The sequence below is a fragment of the Nerophis lumbriciformis genome, linkage group LG03 (assembly GCF_033978685.3).
Source record: "Nerophis lumbriciformis linkage group LG03, RoL_Nlum_v2.1, whole genome shotgun sequence".
In the NCBI taxonomy this organism is placed as follows: Eukaryota; Metazoa; Chordata; class Actinopteri; order Syngnathiformes; family Syngnathidae; genus Nerophis; species Nerophis lumbriciformis.
In genome coordinates this window covers 61,790,362-61,812,500 of record NC_084550.2, presented here as the reverse complement: position 1 = coordinate 61,812,500, position 22,139 = coordinate 61,790,362, and the positions used below count along the sequence as shown (strand labels likewise).

The 22,139-nt window shown below is 41.4% G+C and overlaps 1 protein-coding gene across 2 annotated transcripts in view; it reads right to left on the bottom strand.

Moving 5' to 3' along the window:
* The window catches only part of stab1 (stabilin 1), a 216,691-nt gene that overhangs the window by 65,515 nt on the left and 129,037 nt on the right, over nucleotides 1-22,139 (bottom strand). For both annotated transcript variants that reach the window (XM_072912860.1, XM_061940474.2), the window contains exons 48-56: nucleotides 21,909-22,055; nucleotides 20,316-20,444; nucleotides 20,177-20,236; nucleotides 16,101-16,277; nucleotides 11,266-11,355; nucleotides 5,455-5,601; nucleotides 5,259-5,315; nucleotides 5,027-5,192; nucleotides 2,783-2,932 (exon numbers count right to left, since the gene is read on the bottom strand). In XM_072912860.1, coding sequence (XP_072768961.1) covers nucleotides 2,783-2,932; nucleotides 5,027-5,192; nucleotides 5,259-5,315; nucleotides 5,455-5,601; nucleotides 11,266-11,355; nucleotides 16,101-16,277; nucleotides 20,177-20,236; nucleotides 20,316-20,444; nucleotides 21,909-22,055 — 1,123 coding nt within the window. The remainder of the gene's footprint in view (nucleotides 1-2,782; nucleotides 2,933-5,026; nucleotides 5,193-5,258; nucleotides 5,316-5,454; nucleotides 5,602-11,265; nucleotides 11,356-16,100; nucleotides 16,278-20,176; nucleotides 20,237-20,315; nucleotides 20,445-21,908; nucleotides 22,056-22,139) is intronic.

Here is a 22,139-nt window from a genome sequence, read left to right as displayed (position 1 = left end):
GGTGCTTCCTATACTGACCTCTGCCTGTAGGAGTCATAAGTCATTATGACCTATGGACTACAACTAAAATGCCGGTGGTCTTGAGAGAACTACATAACAATGTGGCGTGGTGATAGAGTGGCTGTGCCAGCAACCTGAGGGTTCCTGGTTCGATCCCCACCTTCTACCAACTTCGTCATGTTTGTTGTGTCCTTGAGCAAGACACTTCACCCTTTCTCCTGATGGGTCGATGTTAGGGCTTAGCATGGCAGCTCACGCCATCAGTGTGTGAATGAGTGAATGTGGCAATAGTGTCAAAGCGCTTTGTGTACCTTTAAGTTAGAAAAGCGCTATACAGGTATAACTCATTTACCATTATTTACCCCAGGGGCCCTAATGAAATTGCTTACTTTTTTCTTCTATACGTTTGGACGCCTTTTTGAGGCCCTTAATAGGAACGATAAGTCCCCAAATTTGGCAGGCGCGTTAGGTATGGCGAAAATGTTATATTTTAGGGGTCCCGAAAGTTTTGGTGGTGGGTCAGAGCATTGGGGGCAAGAGCCCGTTCAACGCTGCCCGCAGCTTTAATGTTAGTTTTGTCTTTTGTCAAACCGTTGTACTCCTTTTAGTTGTATTAAATATTATTTTGTCTACATTTAACTTCAGTCTCATCTCCCCCGTTTTTCGTCGCGGCCCAGAGCCAGCTGTAACTACACACGCATACAAATCCTATGACGTCTTGTATGGCTCCCCTTGCAAATGCACTGCAAAAACTGAAATCTAAGTAAGATGAAATATCTCAAATAAGGGTGATATTTGCTTATTTTCTGTCTGATAAGATAATTCTTCTCACTAAGCAGATTTTATGTTAGAGTGTTTTACTTGTTTTAAGTGTTTTGGTCCTAAATGATCTCAGTAAGATATTACAGCTTGTTGCTGAGATTTGATGACCTATATTGAGTAAAACATGCTTGAAACTAGAATATCAAGTGTTGCAAAGCTGTGTCATCAACACTCACAAGTATAAAACTACTTTTTTAAAGTAATAATTTCTTATTTCAAGCATGAAAAAAAAATCATGACTTTGACACAATTTTGTCTCATAATTAAAACGGATGGACTTTGCTGTTTTATTTTCAATGAAACAATAGAAAATAGGTACTCATATAGTAGTACAGTTGGCACAGTACAGTAAACTGACAGTTAATATTTAAACATTTAACATGTGACATTTCTAACAATTTTGACAATAAATAGTTCATGCACATTCAGATAAATACTTCAAAATTACAATTAAGAATTTTTTGGCCGGGGGCCGGGCTGTATATATGCACACTGGCGCAGTGGAAGAATGGCCGTGCGCGACCCGAGGGTCCCTGGTTCAATCCCCACCTAGTACCAACCTCGTCATGTCCGTTGTGTCCTGAGCAAGACACTTCACCCTTGCTCCTGATGGGTGCTGGTTAGCGCCTTGCATGGCAGCTCTCTCCATCAGTGTGTGAATGTGTGTGTGAATGGGTAAATGTGGAAGTAGTGTCAAAGCGCTTTGAGTACCTTGAAGGTAGAAAAGCGCTATACAAGTACAACCCATTTATCATTTATTTAATTGACTGAAAGAGCACGCACTTAGCGCGATGATGTCATGTTATCCATGGAAAAATGCATTTTTAGACCATATGATTTGCCTGAGCGGCTAGTACAGTGGTTCTCAAATGGGGGTACGCGTACCCCTGGGGGTACTTGAAGGTATGCCAAGGGGTACGTGAGATTTTTTTTTAAATATTCTAAAACTAGCAACAATTCAAAAATCCTTTATAAATATATTTATTGAATAATACTTCAACAAAATATGAATGTAAGTTCATAAACTGAACATCAAATCAGGTAGGCTATTCCATTCGTTACAATGTAACAATGCATTTTTTGTGGACATGTTCCATAAATATTGATGTTAAAGATTTCTTTTTTTGTGAAGAAATGTTTAGAATTAAGTTCATGAATCCAGATGGATCTCTATTACAATCCCCAAAGAGGGCACTTTAAGTTGATGATTACTTCTATGTGTAGAAATCTTCATTTATAATTGAATCACTTCTTTATTTTTCAACAAGTTTTTAGTTATTTTTTATACCTTTTTTTCCAAATAGTTCAAGAAAGACCACTACAAATGAGCAATATTTTGCACTGTTATACAATTTAATAAATTAGAAACTGATGACATAGTGCTGTATTTTACTTCTTTATCTCTTTTTTTCAACCAAAAATGCTTTGCTCTGATTAGGGGGTACTTGAATTAAAAAAATGTTCACAGGGGGTACATCACTGAAAAAAGGTTGAGAACCACTGACTGGGCTAGTAGACCCTGAGAGTAACAAGCCTTGTTGCCTTTCCATTAAGAACAATACATTTGTTTTTAGTATAAGTTTGCTGGTTTCAAGAAATGTAATGGCGAGCGCATATCATTATGTCAAGATAATGGCACTAGCATTTACTTCATTTAAGAATATTTTTCAACATATTGAGCAAAAAAGTCTCTTTTTTTTTTCTACTAAGAAAAGTGCACTTGTTATTAGTGAGAATATACCGGTACTTATTTTAAGGTATTTTTGGGTTCATTGAGGTTAGCTAATTTTACTTGTTTTGGAAAGTCTTGACAAGCCAAATTTTCTTGTTCTATTGGCAGATAATTTTGCTAAGTTCAAATAAAATACCCCTCATTTTTGTATTTTTTTCTTTTTGAACACTGACTTTTTGCAGTGTGATTGGCTGGTGTTGGCGTTTTCAATTTGGGATGAACACCAACCTGTGCAGTTGGGGCCGTAACTTCCTGTCGTACACATTTCGCACGCGGTGCCTTTGAAGCCCGTGAGACAGTTGCACTTTCCTGAACGACCCAGGCCGTCCTCGCAAGCGCCATGCCTGCTGCAAGGAGACTCCACGCCACCTGGACACACTGGGACCGAATAAAATAAAACAATACAACATGTTAATAAATACACTCAATAAATAATAATACATTCAAAATGATCAGCAACATTAAAAACACTTAAATGAATAAAACAAATTGTGCTGATTTTTAATTTTTAAACATAATGAAGAAGTCAGGACGAATGGCTATATGAGCACGTTCTCGAGTGCAAACTTCTTGAAGCAGGGTTTAAAGGGGGAACATTATCACAATTTCAGAAGGGTTAAAACCATTAAAAATCAGTTCCCAGTGGCTTATTATATTTTTCGAAGTTTTTTTCAAAATTTTACCCATCACGCAATATCCCTAAAAAAAAAGCTTCAAAGTGCCTGATTTTAACCACCCGTCCCTTTTTCTGTGACGTCACATAGTGAAGCCAACACAAACAAACATGGCGCATAGAACAGCAAGATATAGCGACATTAGCTCGGATTCAGACTCGGATTTCAGCGGCTTAAGCGATTCAACAGATTACGAATGTATTGAAACGGATGGTTGCAGTGTGGAGGCAGGTAGCGAAAACGAAATTGAAGCAGAAACTGAAGCTATTGAGCCATATCTGTCAGGCTTGTCCCTGACAGTTTGACTGTGTTTTAGTTTTTTCTCTGAGTTTGTCTTAGTTTTCTGTCCAGCACTTTTATTTTGTCTTTATTTCCTACTTGTCTCCCTGAGTGCTGTGTCCCCTCAGCTGTGGCTGATTGGCACCTGGCCACACCTGGTGTCAATCAGCCAGCTGCTATTTATACCTGCCCTACCCTCCAGTCACTGCTGGATCATTGTCATCACTAACTGATTGTCATTGCCGATGTCATTGTAGTGTCTACCTGTCCTTGTCGCTGTCGTCATAGCGGTAAGCTGTTCCTTATAACTATTTACGGTTGGTTTCTCCTAGCTTCTTGTTTTCCTGTTAGCCAGATCCTGTTAGCCGTTTGCTATTTCTAGTTTTTCTGTTTTCTGGTTCCTGTTTCCATTTTGCCTGTTCCTAGTTTGTGTTTTTACTTTATTTTGAACATTAAATCATGTTTTCCCGTATAACGCCTTCCGCCTTCTCTGCATCTTGGGGTTCGCATCCTACAAACTCTGACAATATCGGTTTGAACCGTATGCAAGCGAAACCGACGAAAACGACACGACAGCCAGCGACACGGGAGAAAGCGAGGACGAATTCGGCGATCGCCTTCTAACCAACGATTGGTATGTGTTTGTTTGGCATTAAAGGAAACTAACAACTATGAACTAGGTTTACAGCATATGAAATACATTTGGCAACAACATACACTTTGAGAGTGCAGACAGCCCAATTTTCATCAATTAATATATTCTGTAGACATACCCTCATCCGCGCTCTTTTCCTGAAAGCTGATCTGTCCCGTTTTGGAGTTGATGTCAGCAGGCCAGGGAAGCTAAGGTCGATAGGGGGTTTAGCTCGCTCGTCTGCGGGAAAAAACTGCCGCCATTGCTTGCCGTGCTACCGAGGTCCTTTGTCCCTGAATTGCTCACACACTCCGGCAGATTCAATGGGGGTCTGGCGGCAGATTTCTTTGACTTTATCGTTGGAAATGCATCTGCTTTGGGTGTCGCAGGATATCCACACATTCTTGCCATCTCTGTCGTAGCATAGCTTTCGTCGGTAAAGTGTGCGGAACAAACGTCCAATTTCTTGCCACTTTCGCATCTTTGGGCCACTGGTGCAACTTGAATCCATCCCTGTTCGTGGTGTTACACCCTCCGACAACACACCGACGAGGCATGATGTCTCCAAGGTACGGAAAACAGTCCAAAAAACGGAAAATAACAGAGCTGATTTGACTCGGTGTTTGAGAAAATGGCGGATTGCTTCCCGATGTGACGCCAAGTTGTGACGTCATCGCTCCGAGAGCGAATAGTAGAAAGGCATTTAATTCGCCAAAATTCACCCATTTAGAGTTCGGAAATCGGTTAAAAAAATATATGGTCTTTTGTCTGCAACATCAAGGTATATATTGACGCTTACATAGGTCTGGTGATAATGTTCCCCTTTAAAGCATGATACTGATAAAGCATGTTGAAAGAAACACTGCTCCAGCAGACTTTCCTTACCTTGACAGTCTGGGCCGTAGTGGTTTTTGCAGCACTTCTGGACCCAGGTGGGGAACTTACAGACTTTCTTGCAGCCAAATCTTCCCAGTGTGTCCAGGTCACCTGACCAGCGCATGTAACCCAGCGAATACCTGGCGCGGGATCTCATGCAACCTTCAACCCGTCCCTGGAAAATAAAGCCAATTGTGTTCACTTCCGAGTCAGCGGGTTTTAGCCGAGCGCAGGGTCTTACCGTGTCCTCGTGTCTGATGGGGCAAGGTGGGGGGAAGAGACAGCGTCCACATCGTCCCTAACAAAGTTGGAGACACAACGGAGTCAGTGAGGACTCAAATATGCTGAGAAAGGAACCGACGCTTTGTTTTACGCCAGTCTATTTCAAATGAGCGTGCACACATAGAAACAGAAAGATTCGTATCGGTGCTACTGACGAAAGTGGTTCTGTTCTCCATGCTGCTGCAGTATGCTCCCAAGCCAGCGGGCTCCAGTAACTGGTCGATGCCGTAGGCCACACCTTCTTTGAAGGTCAAGAAGCGCTCCACTAATCTGCCGGCATTTTCATTGATCAATATGGCCCCCTGAATCAACACACACACACACACACACACACACACACACACACACACACACACACACACACACACACACACACACACACACAAAATGAAAAAGGGTACTGTCAATCCAACAAAAAGAAAAGCAGAGATAAGGCTTCAGGATATTACTGTCTAAAACAAGATTTTGACATATTGGATCAAAAATACAAAAAAAATCTAACTGGAGCAGCAACAATGAAAAGCCTTATATAAGTGTTATAATGAAGGCAAAACATGGTGTAAGTGTCTATATTAGCCTACTATCAAAATGACTTTAAAAGTCTTATATAAGTGTTATAATGAAGGCAACACATGATGTAAGTGTCTTTATTAGCTATATTAGCCTACTATCAAAATGTGTCGCAGGCTGACGCAAATCTTCGTTGACAGAAATGTTGAAATGTAATATTACATTAGTAAAATGGAGAATTCTCAGAAAGTGAGATCATTCCTGGAAATGACTAACTTAGAATGGCCAAAGGTATAGATGTGTGTGTCCAAGTTAAAGGAAACGGCATGCTGTCTTCTTCTAATGGATTTATCACAATCTTTGCAAGCTGGGTAACGTTTGCTGTGGTCGATAACGTCACACTAACAACTATCAGAAATGCAGCCAATATTACATACAGACTTAACGTCATTGGTCTTAGCGAAACCTGGCTCAAACCAGACGACTTTTTTGCGCTAAATGAGGCATCTCCTCCTAACTATACGAATGCGCATATTGCCCGTCCCCTCAAAAGGGGTGGGGGGGGGGTCGCACTAATATACAATGAAAACTTTAATCTTACCCCTAACCTAAATAATAAATACAAATCGTTTGAGGTGCTTACTATGAGGTCTGTCGCACCGCTGCTTCTCGATATGGCTGTTATCTACCGCCCCCCAGGCCTCTACTCGGACTTTATCAATGAATTCTCAGAGTTCGTTGCTGATCTAGTGACGCACGCAGACAATATAATCATAATGGGGGACTTTAATATCCATATGAATACCCCATCGGACCCTCAGTGCGTGGCGCTCCAGACTATAATTGATAGCTGTGGTCTTACACAAATAATAAATGAACCTACGCATCGCAACGGTAATACGATAGATCTAGTGCTGGTCAGGGGTGTCACCACCTCCAAAGTTATGGTACTCCCGTATACTAAAGTAATGTCCGATCATTACCTTATAAAATTCGAAGTTCTGACTCATTGTCAACAAGCTAATAATAATAATAACTGCTATAGCAGCCGCAACATTAATGCTGCCACAACGATGACTCTTGCTGACCTACTGCCTTCGGTAATGGCACCATTCCCAAATTATGTCGGCTCTATTGATAACCTAACTAACAACTTTGACAATGCCCTGCGCGAAACCATTGATAGTATAGCACCGCTAAAACAAAAAAGGGCCCCTAAAAGGCGCACCCCATGGTTTACAGAAGAAACCAGAGCTCATAAATTATCATGTAGAAAGTTGGAACGCAAATGGCGCGCGACCAAGCTTGAGGTTTTCCATTAAGCATGGAGTGATAGTTTAATATCGTATAAACGCATGCTTACCTTAGCTAAAGCTAAATATTACTCAAATCTCATCCGCCTCAACAAAAACGACCCTAAATTTTTGTTTAGTACAGTAGCATTGCTAACCCAACAAGGGACTCCTCCCAATAGCTCCACCCACTCGGCAGATGACTTTATGAATTTTTTTAATAAGAAAATTGAACTCATTAGAAAGGAGATTAAAGACAACGCATCCCAGCTACAACTGGGTTCTATTAACACAGATACAACTATATCTACGACGGATACTGCAATACAAAATAGTCTCTCTCTTTTTGATGAAATAACATTAGAGGAACTATTACGGCGTATAAGTGGGATAAAACAAACAACATGTTTACTTGACCCACTTCCTGGGAAACTTATCAAGGAGCTTTTTGTATTATTAGGTCCATCAGTGCTAAATATTATAAACTTATCCCTTTCCTCTGGCACTGTTCCCCTAGCATTCAAGAAAGCGGTTATTCATCCTCTGCTCAAAAGACACAGGTCCGGTGGCCATGGATGAAGTGCTGGCTGTCCAGAGTCGGGACACGGGGTGGACCGCTTGCCTGTGCATCGGCTGGGAACATCTCTGCGCTGCTGACCCGTCTCCGCTCGGGATGATGTCCTGCTGGCCCCACTATGGACTGGACTCTTACTATTATGTTGGATCCACTATGGACTGGACTCTCACAATATTATGTCAGACCCACTCGACATCCATTGCATTCGGTCTCCCCTAGAGGGGGGGGGGGTTATCCACATATGCGGTCCTCTCCAAGGTTTCTCATAGTCATTCACATCGACGTCCCACTGGGGTGAGTTTTTCCTTGCCCTTATGTGGGCTTTGTACCGAGGATGTCGTTGTGGCTTGTGCAGCCCTTTGAGACACTTGTGATTTAGGGCTATATAAATAAACATTGATTGATTGATTGATTGAGATAATGTGTCACGAGACATGAAAATATAAATTAAATACACAGAGGACATAAGTAAAGGAAATTAAATGACCTCAAATATACCTACAAACGAGGCATAATGATGCAATATGTACATACAGACTTAGACGTCCTTTTATTGTCATTCAAATTTGAACCTTACAGTACAGTTAAGAACGAAATTTGGTTACATTCGCTCGTGGCAGTGCAGGATAAAAGAGCAATGACGTGCAGATATAAATAAATAGATTACTGTACAGATAAATATATTGCACTTTTGCATATGCATTCACGTTTACGGATGTATGTTATATTGTCTTTATGTTCCAGCAAGTTAATCTGTTTTTTGGGGGGGAATTGAGGGGATTATTATGATGTGTTCAAGTAGGGCTGGGCGATATATCGATATACGCGATATATCGCGGGTTTGTCTCTGTGCGATATAGAAAATGACTATATCGTGATATCGAGTATACGTTCTCACGCAGTTGCTTTTAGCAGCGGGCATTACACTACAGCAGGGGTGCTCATTACGTCGATCGCGAGCTACCGGTCGATCGCGGAGGGTGTGTCAGTCGATCACCAGCCAGGCATTAAAAAAATAGTCCTAAAAATGAGCGATCATAAATCTTCACTATGACGTCACTTTCGTCACTTGATTGACATTCACGGCACCCGAGGGTCTTCTGAGATGACGCTGGCTGCTGCCAGCTCATTAAAATTACCGACTGGAAGGCGAGAAACACTTTATTTCAACAGACTCTGGCGCCGTACCTGTCGTCAAAACTCCAAAGACCGACTGCACAGTTGCACAGTTGCGCTAACAAAATAAGAGTCTCAGAAAGCTGGCGTGCACAAGCTAGCAAGCTACGGAGTTTGCCGACAATGTATTTCTTGTAAAGTGTATACAAAGGAGTACGGAAGCTGGACAAATAAGATGCCAAAAACCAACCACTTTCATGTGGTATTGGACAGAAAGGAGGACTTTTTTTCTCCTCCATTCGAAAATGCGGACATTATCAGCACTACTGTCTGATTCCAATCAATGCAAGTCATCAGAATCAGGTAATACACCAACTTATATTCTTGTCTTCATGAAAGAAAGGAACCTATATGTGTTAAACATGCTTGTTTTATCTTTAAACACCTTTAACTTGTTAACAATATTAACTATATGTGTTAAACATGCTTGTATTATCTTTAAACACCTTTAACTTATTAACAATATTAACTATATGTGTTAAACATGCTTGTATTATCTTTAAACACCTTTAACTTGTTAACAATATTAACTATATGTATTAAACATACTTGTATTATCATTAAACACCTTTAATTTATTAACAATATTAACTATATGTGTTAAACATGCTTGCATTATCATTAAACACCTTTAACTTGTTAACAAAAACATATATTTCATAAATAAATAAATATAAATGATATATATGAATGAGGTATATCCCCACGACTTGATCAATTGAAAAGTAGCTCGCCTGCAGAAAAAGTGTGAGCACCCCTGCACTACAGGCTCTCCTCCTCTTTCCAGTCTCTCCTTCTCACAGACAGCAAGCGCACCTTCTTACACACGTCACATACTGTCACGTCATACGTCACATACGTATACGCCCTCCCCGAGCAGAGAGGTAGCAGCATGGCTAACGTTAGCTGTGATGCTAGCGGAGTGGTGCGAGCGGTGATATGAGAGAAAGAAGGTGCTAATCTGGTAACAAATGGAGGAATAATTCATTCCCAAAAAAAACAGCAGGGGGTCCATCGTCTGGCGGTGGTTTGGCTTCAAGTGGGAATATGTCGAACAGACAACCGTAATTTGTCAAGTGTGGGCGAAAGCGTTGCTATAAAAAGTAGCATTACTGCTGTAACAAACAGTTCAGGGTGTCCCAAGTTACCGGAGTGTTAGTAAGGAGGAGGAGTTTTGTCCCTCCATAGTTGTTGCCATAGGGCTGTGACGTAGGGTGTGTGTGGTTGTGGAAGGAGGTGTGTGATGTTGACATTAAAGAAGTGGTGACTACCGAACCTGCTCTAATGTCTCCCGTTTATTATTTTATTAGATAAGTACACTGTATAGGCGAACCCAGGACACTCGGCTACACTGCTAATATGTAGCATTATTTGAAAAGTCACCCGCTAGACAATGAAGAGTGCTTACTCCGCACGTCAATATCTCCGGTGGTGCCACACGTCCACACCATCAAAATGCAGAGGCAAACATTTCCAGATCAACACCGTATGAAAAAAAAGAGTGATTTTTTTAGTTGTGATTTCCTTCTCTGCATGAAAGTTTAAAAGTAGCATATATTAATGCAGTATGAAGAAGAATGTTTTAATGTAGACACATAGAATCGTCATACTGCTGTGATTATATGCATCAAGTGTTCATTCAAGGCGAAGGCAAAATATCGAGATATATATCGTGTATCGCGATATGGCCTTAAAATCTCGCGATATTAAAAAAAGACCATAAGTAAATATAAGCCCTAGTTCAAGAGCCTTACGGTCTGAGAGAAGAAGCTGTTACAGAACCTGGAGGTTCTGCTACGGAGCCTAAGTAGCATTTTAGCATTGATTAGCTTGCAGTCATGCACTGACCAAATATGCCTGATTAGCACTCCAACAAGTCAATAACATCAACAAAGCTCACCTTTGTGCATTCACGCACAGCATGAAACGTTTGGTGGACAAAATGAGACAAAGGAGTGGCATAAAACACGTCTTTCTGTGGCAGCGTCGGAGAAAGTTGTACATGCAAACAAATTACGGGGAGTTCAAGGACCGCTGAAATTAGTAGGACAAAACCGGCGCTAGCCAAATACTCTCGTCAGTGAAGCATGTTTAGTATAAACAGTGGGATTTCTAACAATTAGGAGGATTTGTGTCATTTTTGTCCTCCTACAGAAACCATATTAAAACAAAAAAAAAAAGTTCCCCCTTCATCTTTTTCCATTTTCACACATTTTTGAAAACGTTCCAGGGAGCCACTAGGGCGCCGCTAATGAGCCAAGAGCCGCGGGTTTCTGACACCTGGTCTAAAATAACATCACCATGGCAATGCCGGGACAAAGTTGCTGTAGCAACACGGACCACTGGAGTGAGTGAGTGAGTGAGTGAGTGAGTGAGTGAGTGAGTGAGTGAGTGAGTGAGTGAGTTCTTACCACCAGAGTCTTGTCACAGGAGTATTTGATTTTTGATCCATGCATGGTGCGGAACCACGCGTTTGGACCCGGCTGACTGACATCCAGAATCTACAAACACACACACACACACACACACATACTGGTTATCATTTGGAATGGGGACCAAGTTTTTAATCATCACTTGTGGGGACCACCCTTTCTACAGGTTGTGGAGGCATTAAAAAAAAAAAAAAAAAAGGTACAATGGCCACTGCCCAGTTAGCTCATACACGTCTTTAAATCTCTGGATTGATAAGGTAATGTGCTGATCATTCTTACTGGGGACCCTGGGGAAAAAGACTTCATATGGTTCATGGGGACCAAATTTCAATAATTTTGCATAATTCACGCAAATTTGTACGTGACTACTGAGGACCATTTAAAAAAACAAAAAAAAGTTCAAATTAAACATGACATGATCCTCAGAATCATTTAAAAAGGTTTCCCTTTAGAGCAGGGGTGCTCATTACGTCGATCGCGATCTACCAGTCGATCTCGGAGGGTGTGTCAGTCGATCACCAGCCAGGCATTAAAAAAAATAGTCCTAAAAATGAGCGATCATAAATCTTCACTATGACGTCACTTTCGTCACTTGATTGACATTCACGGCACCCGAGGGTCTTCTGAGATGACGCTGGCTGCTGTCAGCTCATTAAAATTACCGACAGGAAGGCGAGAAACACTTTATTTCAACAGACTCTGGCGCCGTACCTGTCGTCAAAACTCCAAAGACCGACTGCACAGTTGCACAATAAAAGCTCTGCTTCATCCTGCCTGCGCTACCAAAATAAGAGTCTCAGAAAGCTGGCGTGCACAAGCTAGCAAGCTACGGAGTTTGCCGACAATGTATTTCTTGTAAAGTGTACACAAAGGAGTACGGAAGCTGGACAAATAAGATGCCAAAAACCAACCACTTTCATGTGGTATTGGACAGAAAGGAGGACTTTTTTTCTCCTCCATTCGAAAATGCGGACGTTATCATCACCACTGTCTGATTCCTATCAATGCAAGTCATCACAATCAGGTAATACACCAACTTATATTCTTGTCTTCATGAAAGAAAGGAATCTATATGTGTTAAACATGCTTGTATTATCTTTAACCACCTTTAACTTGTTAACAATATTAACTATATGTGTTAAACATGCTTGTATTATCTTTAACCACCTTTAAGTTGTTAACAATATTAACTATATGTGTTAAACATGCTTGTTTTATCTTTAACCACCTTTAAGTTGTTAACAATATTAACTATTTGTGTTAAACATGCTTGTATTATTTTTAACCACCTTTAACTTGTTAACAATATTAACTATATGTATTAAACATACTTGTATTATCATTAAACACCTTTAATGTATTAACAATATTAACTATATGTGTTAAACATGCTTGCATTATCATTAAACACCTTTAACTTGTTAACAAAAACATATATTTCATAAATAAGTAAATATAAATTATATATATGAATGAGGTAGATCCCCACAACTTGACCAATTGAAAAGTAGCTCGCCTGCAGAAAAAGTGTGAGCACCCCTGCTTTAGAGGATCAGTTTTTTTTTGTCCCCATACCGTCAGAGGTCCCCTAAAGGTGACTGTGTAAACAGAGCGATGACCCCATTAAGTAAGCATTGCCAGAAAACACACACACACACACACACACACACACACACACACACACACACACACACACACACACACACACACACACACACAAAGGATAAAGTGAGATGGGATGTAAAGGACATTTTAGATACACTGCAGCTCCATCAGTGATCAACAGAGGTCGCTGCTGAGAGGTTGATGTTTCTATCCAAGACAGAGGTGTCAAACGTACGGCCCGCGGGCCATATCAGCAAGTTTAACCTGGCCCACAAGATGAGTTTTCCAAAATATAAAAATGAGCTGCAATTTTTTATTTTTTTTTATGAAAGTAACTGCTGTTCTAAACGTGTCTACTGGATGTCGCAATAGCAATTCAAGTGTAACCCACGTCACATATGACAGTGTTTATGACGTGTCAGCTGACTTTAAGCGCCCTCTGGATTGGCTGCTGCTACTAAGTGCTTTTCAATTATTTTCTGTTTTGCCCCCTCCCTTGGAAGAAGAAAATGTTTTGCGCTCCCCCACTCTCCACCATGACTATAAATAGTATAATTTGTCTACAAAATTGTTATAACTACACCTCTGCGTAACATTGTAAACTTATTAACATTTAAAGTAAACAACACACCGATTTTCCCCCGTCTCCCAACGTGGAGCCCGCCCAACTATTTGAGAAGGTGCAAGCAATCAGCTGCTCCTGTTGTGGCAAGATGCAAAGACTTAAGTCAAAATGACCATCGTCTTTGTAGTTAAAGTCCCGCGCAGCCCTCGCAATTGGTTGATGGCTCAATGCGCACCCTGAACTCCATTGTAAAAATGGGTTTCCCTACATTTGTTTGTTCTATTTTATTTTATGCACCCCCCCGCGACCCCGAAAGTGACAAGTGGTAGAAAATGGATGGGTGGATGGATGCTTAAATCTACCATGTTCACATTGGTTAAGTCTGTTGTTATGTCACCTTGATTTCAGCTATGGTGTAATTTAGAAAATTGTTTTTTGTTTATATTATAATTGTAATATTTGAATGATGATAAATCAATGTGTTGCAACTTTTACCAGTTGAGGATGTCACCAATGCGGCGGTTTGAGGAAACACTCGGTTGCTTTCCCAAACGCGTCTGTAATGAACTGCCAGCATGAGAATGCTAAACAGGAAGTGCTTGAAGTTTAATGGCTTTGCACTGAGAAAGTCTAAGTTCATTGTGTTCCTCAGGCTGTTTTTGAAACTGCACTAATTAATTTCCTCGGAATTTTCAACTTATTTGTACTGTTTTGCCAACAGAATTATTTGTAACATTTACATTTTCAGAATGTGTGTCAGAATAATTGTATCTTAGTTTATCACAAAACTTTGTGTTTCCATGAGTTCCCGGCGAACAGACAAAAGCTGTCTTTAATCTTACCAACCGAAAGGCTTGTAAAACTCCACTCTGTACAATTAGAAGCGACATGAAGGCCTTGGTTTCTTTGATCTATTGTAATCCACAGGAAGATCTTGTCTTGACCCAAGATCTACAAAGCAGAGAGGAAGCTGGACCTGACGCAAGCTCCAGGCATCTTTTCTTTCAACTGTTTTGTGACCGAGGGCAAGGGCTGTTTACGGCCCCAATCCCTTTAGAAACAGCCGTTGCCATGTAATCAGGGAAAATCCAAATAAAAGAGGAGGTGTGCAACCTTTCGTCAGAGCGTGGGATGACACTGGGTACAGGTCTATGCGCTCTCCTCATTGAGCTAAATTGAATCCTGTCTCTGTTTAATTCCTTGTGTTTTGTCTGTTTAATAGATGTCATCGGGGTTTGAACCTGACAATGTGCTTGCTCTTCATTTTCAGAATCTGCTTGTTCTATTTTTGGCCAAAGTAAGACAAAGAAAACAATTTTGAAGTTGTCTTTATTTTTAAGTTATGCCATGATTTTATCAGTCCGGTATATCTACAAATGTACAATTGTAAAAAGGCTTACTATGAATAAAGTATTAAAGTAGTACAGTACCTCAACTTACGACCTTAATTGGTTTCGTGACTTATCACTTAAATCAGGTGTGTCCAAACTTTTTCACTGAGGGCCACACACTGAAAAATTAAAGCATACCGGGGCCATTTTTTTTATTTTCTGTTTTCAAAACCAATACAATATACAGATTTTTTTAACCTCTCAGGCTTCCCTCAAGTTTGGTGAACGTTAAAGGTCCCGGGGACTCAAAGGGGTCTCAGTCATTAGAATTGTAAAAATAAGTCGTATATAAAAAAAAATTCAATGCTTAAATCTCTAGAACCACTTCAAATCTATCTACCAATTTTAAGTTTTTATTTTTTTAAGTTTTATGTCCTTTTTGTGTTTGCCTGTTTTTTATGGCAAACACAAAAAAATATGCTACATTTCTCCTTCAAAAAATTTCAAACTGGATTATTTGATGTGAAGTAATTTGAGCCTTAAAGAGCGCAGTAATTCATAACAACAATGATTTTGATTCATTATTATTTTTTGAGCAATGACATTTAAAGAAAAAAAAAAGTCATACATTTATTGATTTTTTTCTTCTCTTTCAATGGTTGAATCACTAGATTAACTTTTATTATTTTTTATGTTGTTTTTTTTTGTTGTTTTTTTTACACCCATTGTGTAATTGTTTTCATAGCAAACACACTAAATATTTAATATTTTTCCACAAAAAAATATTTCAAAGAGAAGTACGTATATGATGCAAGGTAATTGGAGCCTTCAGTATGTCATTATTATTTTTTGAGCAATGACAGTTTTAATGTAAAAAAAACAAAATAGCCTTCATGGCAGTTTTGTTATTAAAGTCAACATTGCAATTTTTTTGGTTACAAATGTTTTTAAATTTTTAAATGTTTTCTTATATATTTATTTATTATTTTACAGGACTTTTTTGTATTTTATATATTGTAGCTTTTTTAATAGTAATTTTAGAATGTGTGTTAGAAAAATGCGGACACCCCTGGCATAAATCAAAACACTTTTTATCTCAAATCAACGCCTCCAATTGAAATAAATTACAATCAATTTAAAAGACGTGTGTTTTTGTCTCCCATAATGATGGTGAACGATGTGCAAAATAAAACAAATAAAAAAAGTGCAGTTCCCCTTTAAAGCAGAACAATTATCCCAGTGACAGCTCTTACCTCCAAACACTCTTAAGTTGAGGTACCACCGTATTGCTAATGTGAGTGAACGCTTCCCACCTTGGAGTTGCGTACGATGTGGGCTTTGACGGTGGCCGCCAGCTGCTCTTGGTGGTCAGGACTGGAGAGCCAGCGCTGTCTTTCGGGCGGCAGGGAGCCGAGGGCCTGGTCCGTGGGCCAGAACATGGTGAAGGGCTGGTGGATGGACATCTGCAGCACCGGGAGCAATCCCGCCCTCTGCGAATGGAACATGCAGCAGTAAGGCGTCATGGATGACTTTAACACGTGCAACTCTTTTGCATGGACACCCAGTTAGGTAAGAGGAGGATGGATGCTTGGATGGATGAGTGGATACTCTACGGAAAGCATAAAAAGATGGATGCCTAATTGACAGACAGTAGTTAGCTGACCCAACCTCCGGGCTGATGATTTTGGGTTGTCCTGAAGAATTTGGAGGTAATCCTCCTTTTTCATTGTCCCATTTACTCTCTGCAAAGCACCAGTTCCATTGGCAGCAAAACAGGCCCAGAGCATAATACCACCACCACCATGCTTGACGGTAGGTATGGTGTTCCTGGGATTAAAGGCCTCACCTTTTCTCCTCCAAACATATTGCTGGGTATTGTGGCTCAATTTGTGTTTCATCTGACATAACATGTACAAAAATAATGTTCTGTGGTCAGAAGCATATTAGAAAGTATCCAGTAACAAACGTGTCCGCATTATTCAACTTACTGTCATGAACTTAACTTGATGAATTATTGTGGTCACCAGGTGTACGGAAAAACAATTACTACTCCACTTCAAATTAAAGACAGATGGTCTTATCTTTGTCCATGTGATGTCAGATGAAACAATAATGTAGCTGTTTGGCCACAATACCCAGCAATATGTTTGGAGGAGAAAAGGTGAGGCCTTTAATCCCAGAAACACCATCCCTACCGTCAAGCATGGTGGTGGTAGTATTATGCTCTGGGCCTGTTTTGCTGCCAATGGAACTGGTGCTTTAGATGGGACAATGAAAAAGGAGGATTAGCTCCAAATTCTTCAGGACAAGCTAAAATCATCAGCCCGGAGGTTGGGTCTTGGGCGCAGTTGGGTGTTCCAACAGGACAATGACCCCAAACACACGTCAAAAGTGGTAAAGGAATGGCTAAATCAGGCTAGAATGAAGGTTTTAGAATGGCCTTCCCAAAGTCCTGACTTAAACGTGTGGACAATGCTGAAGAAACAAGTCCATGTCAGAAAACCAACACATTTAGCTGAACTGCACCAATTTTGTCAAGAGGAGTGGTCAAAAATTCAAGCAGAAGCTTGTGGATGGCTACCAAAAGTGCCTTATTGCAGGTAAACTTGCCAAGGGACATGTAAGCAAATATTAACATTGCTGTATGTATACTTTTGACCCAGCACATTTGCTCACATTTTCAGTAGACCCATAATAAATTCATAAAAGAAGCAAACTTCATGAATGTTTTTTGTGACCAACAAGTATGTGCTCCAATCACTACATCACAAAAAAATAAGAATTGTAGAAATGATTGGAAACTCAAGACAGCCATGACATGATGTTCTTTACAAGTGTATGTACTAGAGATGCGCGGTTTGCGGGCACAACCGCGGAGTCTGCGGATTATCCGCTATTTGGGCGGATGAAATTAAAAAAAATTAGATTTTATCAGCGGGTCGGGTCGGGTCGGGTCAGGCGATTGAAATTTAAAAAAATTAGATTTTAAATAGATTCAGGCGGGTGGCAGTTAAACCAATTCGGAAATATATATACATAGTTAAATGTTGTTACCCACATACGAAAAACGAGCAGGCACCTGCTGCATATGCCACAACAGAAGAAAAAAAAGAAAAAGAGATGGACACTTTTACGGAGCGGAGAAGGCCCCCGACGCCTCGCCGGGGTCCGGTACCGAGGCCCCTTCCCCCGAGAGGGCCCCACCGGGAGCCGTAGCTGAGGCGATCCGCGAGAAGGGCCCGACGCACGTCCAGGGTCATCACCGCGCCCACCACACCGACACCCCGCCTCGTCCGCCTTCGCCGCGGCCAGCGTCACGCGCAGCAGGTAAGCAGCTTACCTGCCCGCCACCCCCGTGGCCGGGGGCTCGTAACAGGGGTCACTCCGCGCTCCGCCCGCGCAGCTTACCTGCCCGCCACCCCTGTTGCCGGGGGCGCGTAACAGGGGTCACTCCGCGCGCAGTGCGCTCACGAAAGGGGTGGGGCTCACCCTGGTTGATATAGACAGCAGGACGGTGGCCATGGAAGTCGGAACCCGCTAAGGAGTGTGTAACAACCCACCTGCCAAATCAACTAGCCCTGAAAATGGATGGCGCTGGAGCGTCGGGCCCATATACCCGGCCGTCGCCGGCAGCGAGACGCGCTTGGAGGTGCGCTCAGCGCGGCTCCCATATGATTGCGCACTGGTGTGCGTCTGGGTCGTGACAGCGTGGCACGCGAATGTCTGTGCTGCGTTGGATCAGTCTCCTTTCTTTAACAGGCAAAAGCTTTATAACCTCACTAATGCCTTGCATCGTCTATATTAGATATATAACAACGGGCGGGTGCGGGCGGATGGCGGGCGGATGCAGTTCTGATCAAATGTTAGATCGGGTGGATTGCGGATGGTTGACGACTTTCTGATGCGGTTGCGGATGAAATAATTGCCTATCCGCGCATCTCTAGTATGTACACTTTTGACCACCACTGTATGTGATGTATGGGCGCATGATGGATGCATGTTGGATGCATGATGGACGCATGATGGATACATGATGGACGCATGTTGGATGCATGATGGATGCATGATGGATGCCTGATGGATGCAAGTTGGATGCATGATGGATGCATGTTGGATGCATGATGGATGCAAGTTGGATGCCTGATGGATGCATGATGGGTGCATGTTGGATGCATGATGGATGCATGATGGATGCATGTTGGATGCATGTTGGATGCAAGTTGGACGCCTGATGGATGCATGTTGGATGCATGATGGATGCATGATGGATGCATGTTGGATGCATGATGGATGCATGATGGATGCATGATGGATGCATGATGGATGCATGATAGATGCATGTTGGATGCAAGTTGGATGCCTGATGGATGCATGTTGGATGCATGATGGATGCATGATGGATGCATGTTGGATGCATGATGGATGCATGATGGATGCATGTTGGATGCATGATGGATGCATGTTGGATGCATGTTGGATGCATGATGTATCATGATGGGTGCATGTTGGATGCATGATGGTATCATGATGGATGCATGTTGGATGCTTGATGGATGCATGTTGGATGCCTGTTGGATGCATGATGGATGCATGATGGATGCAAGTTGGATGCATGTTGGATGCATGATGGATGCATGTTGGATGCATGTTGGATGCATGATGGATGCATGATGGGTGCATGTTGGATGCATGATGGATGCATGTTGGATGCATGTTGGATGCATGATGGATGCATGATGGGTGCATGTTGGATGCATGATGGATGCATGTTGGATGCATGATGGATGCATGTTGGATGCATGTTGGATGCATGATGGGTGCATGATGGATGCATGATGGATGCATGTTGGATGCATGATGGGTGCATGTTGGATGCATGATGGGTGCATGTTGGATGCATGATGGATGCATGTTGGATGCATGTTGGATGCATGATGGATGCATGATGGGTGCATGTTGGATGCATGATGGATGCATGATGGATGCATGTTGGATGCATGATGGGTGCATGTTGGATGCATGATGGGTGCATGTTGGATGCATGATGGATGCATGTTGGATGCATGATGGGTGCATGTTGGATGCATGATGGATGCATGTTGGATGCATGTTGGATGCATGATGGATGCATGATGGGTGCATGTTGGATGCATGATGGATGCATGATGGATGCATGTTGGATGCATGATGGGTGCATGTTGGATGCATGATGGGTGCATGTTGGATGCATGATGGATGCATGTTGGATGCATGATGGGTGCATGTTGGATGCATGATGGGTGCATGTTGGATGCATGATGGATGCATGTTGGATGCATGATGGGTGCATGTTGGATGCATGATGGGTGTATGTTGGATGCATGATGGATGCTGGTACAAAGTGTTTGACCTCCACTAGCTTGTAGAAGGCGCCGTAGCCGTAAAAGTCAGCTGCCGCGGTCAAGTTCATCTGCACAAATACAGAGAGGGGTCGAGAGGTCACATGACATGCGATGTGAGTGATTAGCATGCTAACAAGTGTAGCCCACCTCCTTAGGGCGACCTTTGTCCTGCAGCTTGTAGGGCGTCAGCAGTGTGTCAATGTAGTGGATGACTCCGTTGGATGTGGCGTAGTCACTCGTGACGATCCTGGAACTGTTGTTGATCCACACCGAGCCCTGCAGACACACACACATTCTTGTATTTGTTACCTTCTTGAGACCTGAGAAAAAAGCCTACCTCTTTAGGACCACCCTTTCTAGATATATAAAGATGTGTATTTACAACATTAATAATATATACATATTATGCAACTATAAAAAGGTATGTTTTTATTTTTTTGTTTGTAATTGTTTTTTAATCCTTATTATTTACTTCAAGTTATTACAGTATGTCTCTATATACATATTTTTTATTAATTTTGGCCAAAGGGGCGCATTTCAATTTCTTACACACACTTGTTATTACATATGTTGGCCAGAGGGGGAGCACTTACATTTTTTTTTTTTTTACACACACTTGTTATTTCATATGTTGACCAGAGGGGGAGCAATTTTAAAAGCGACACAGTCAATTTGAAAAATCATTCCTTTTTGAGACCACCCTCATTTTGACATATTTCACCACCAGGGGTGCAAATGAGACATTCTCTATTAGATGCAATGTTATTGGGACCATGATTTATGTCGTCATTTATTCACACCTCCTCATATTGAAGATACTTTTCCTTGTTGATGTCTCAAGAAGGGTATAAATACAAGAACACACACACACACACACACACACACACACATTCTTGTATTTCTTACCTTCTTGAGACCTCCGAATCTCTTTAGGACCACCCTTTCTAGATATATACAGATGTGTATTTACATTAATAATATATACACACTATGCAAATATAAAAAGGTAAGCTTTTAGTTTTTTTGTTTTTTTAATTTTTTTTGTATGTAATTGGTTTTTAACCTTCGTTATTTACTTCAAGTTATTACAGTATGTCTCTATGAACATATTTATTTATTTTTTGTTATTAATTTTGGCCAAACGGGGCGCGTTTCAATTTCTTACACACACTTATTGCATACGTTGGCCAGAGGGGGAGCACTTAAAAATGTTTACACACACTTGTTATTTCATATGTTGACCAGAGGGATTTTGATATATTTCACCACCAGGGGTGCAAATGAGACATTCTCTATTAGATGCAATGGTTTTCCATATTGGGACCATAATTTATGTCATGACTTGTTCACACCTCCTCATATGGAAGCTACTTTTACTTGTTGATGTCTCAAGAAGGGTACAAATACAAGAACACACACACACACACACACAAGTCCACGTCATGGTGATCAGACTCAGGGAAACCATGGAGAGGGCACATATCTGGCTTCACACTGGTTCTATGGTTATCGTCACACATTTGCCATGACTGACACTATTCTACGGCAGCCTCACACAAGAAGTCAAAGAACAAGAACATCCACACATCCTTTAACTCTTAGGTTATTTACACATTTCAACGCAGTAAAAACGCTTCCTGAGGTCTCATTGTAAACATGTCAGCACCTTCTTTGCGTGTGCGTGTGCGTGTGTGTGTGTGTGTGTGTGCGTGCGTGTGTGTGTGTGTGTATCTCCCTGACCCGTTGCAAGCTGAAGCGCAGCGTAGATCCCGATGTGGAGACGGCGCGGTCCGTGGTCTGGAGGTCGTTTAGAGTCAATGTCTCACAGGAAACAATGTGGTAACGAACCAAGTCATTTAGACGATTGGACTGCTTCCATTCTTCAATCTACATGGAGACACACAATCACACAGGTGCAGTGTCAGTCATTTCAACAATAACAAGGCAAACCAGCAACTTTATGATTCAGTT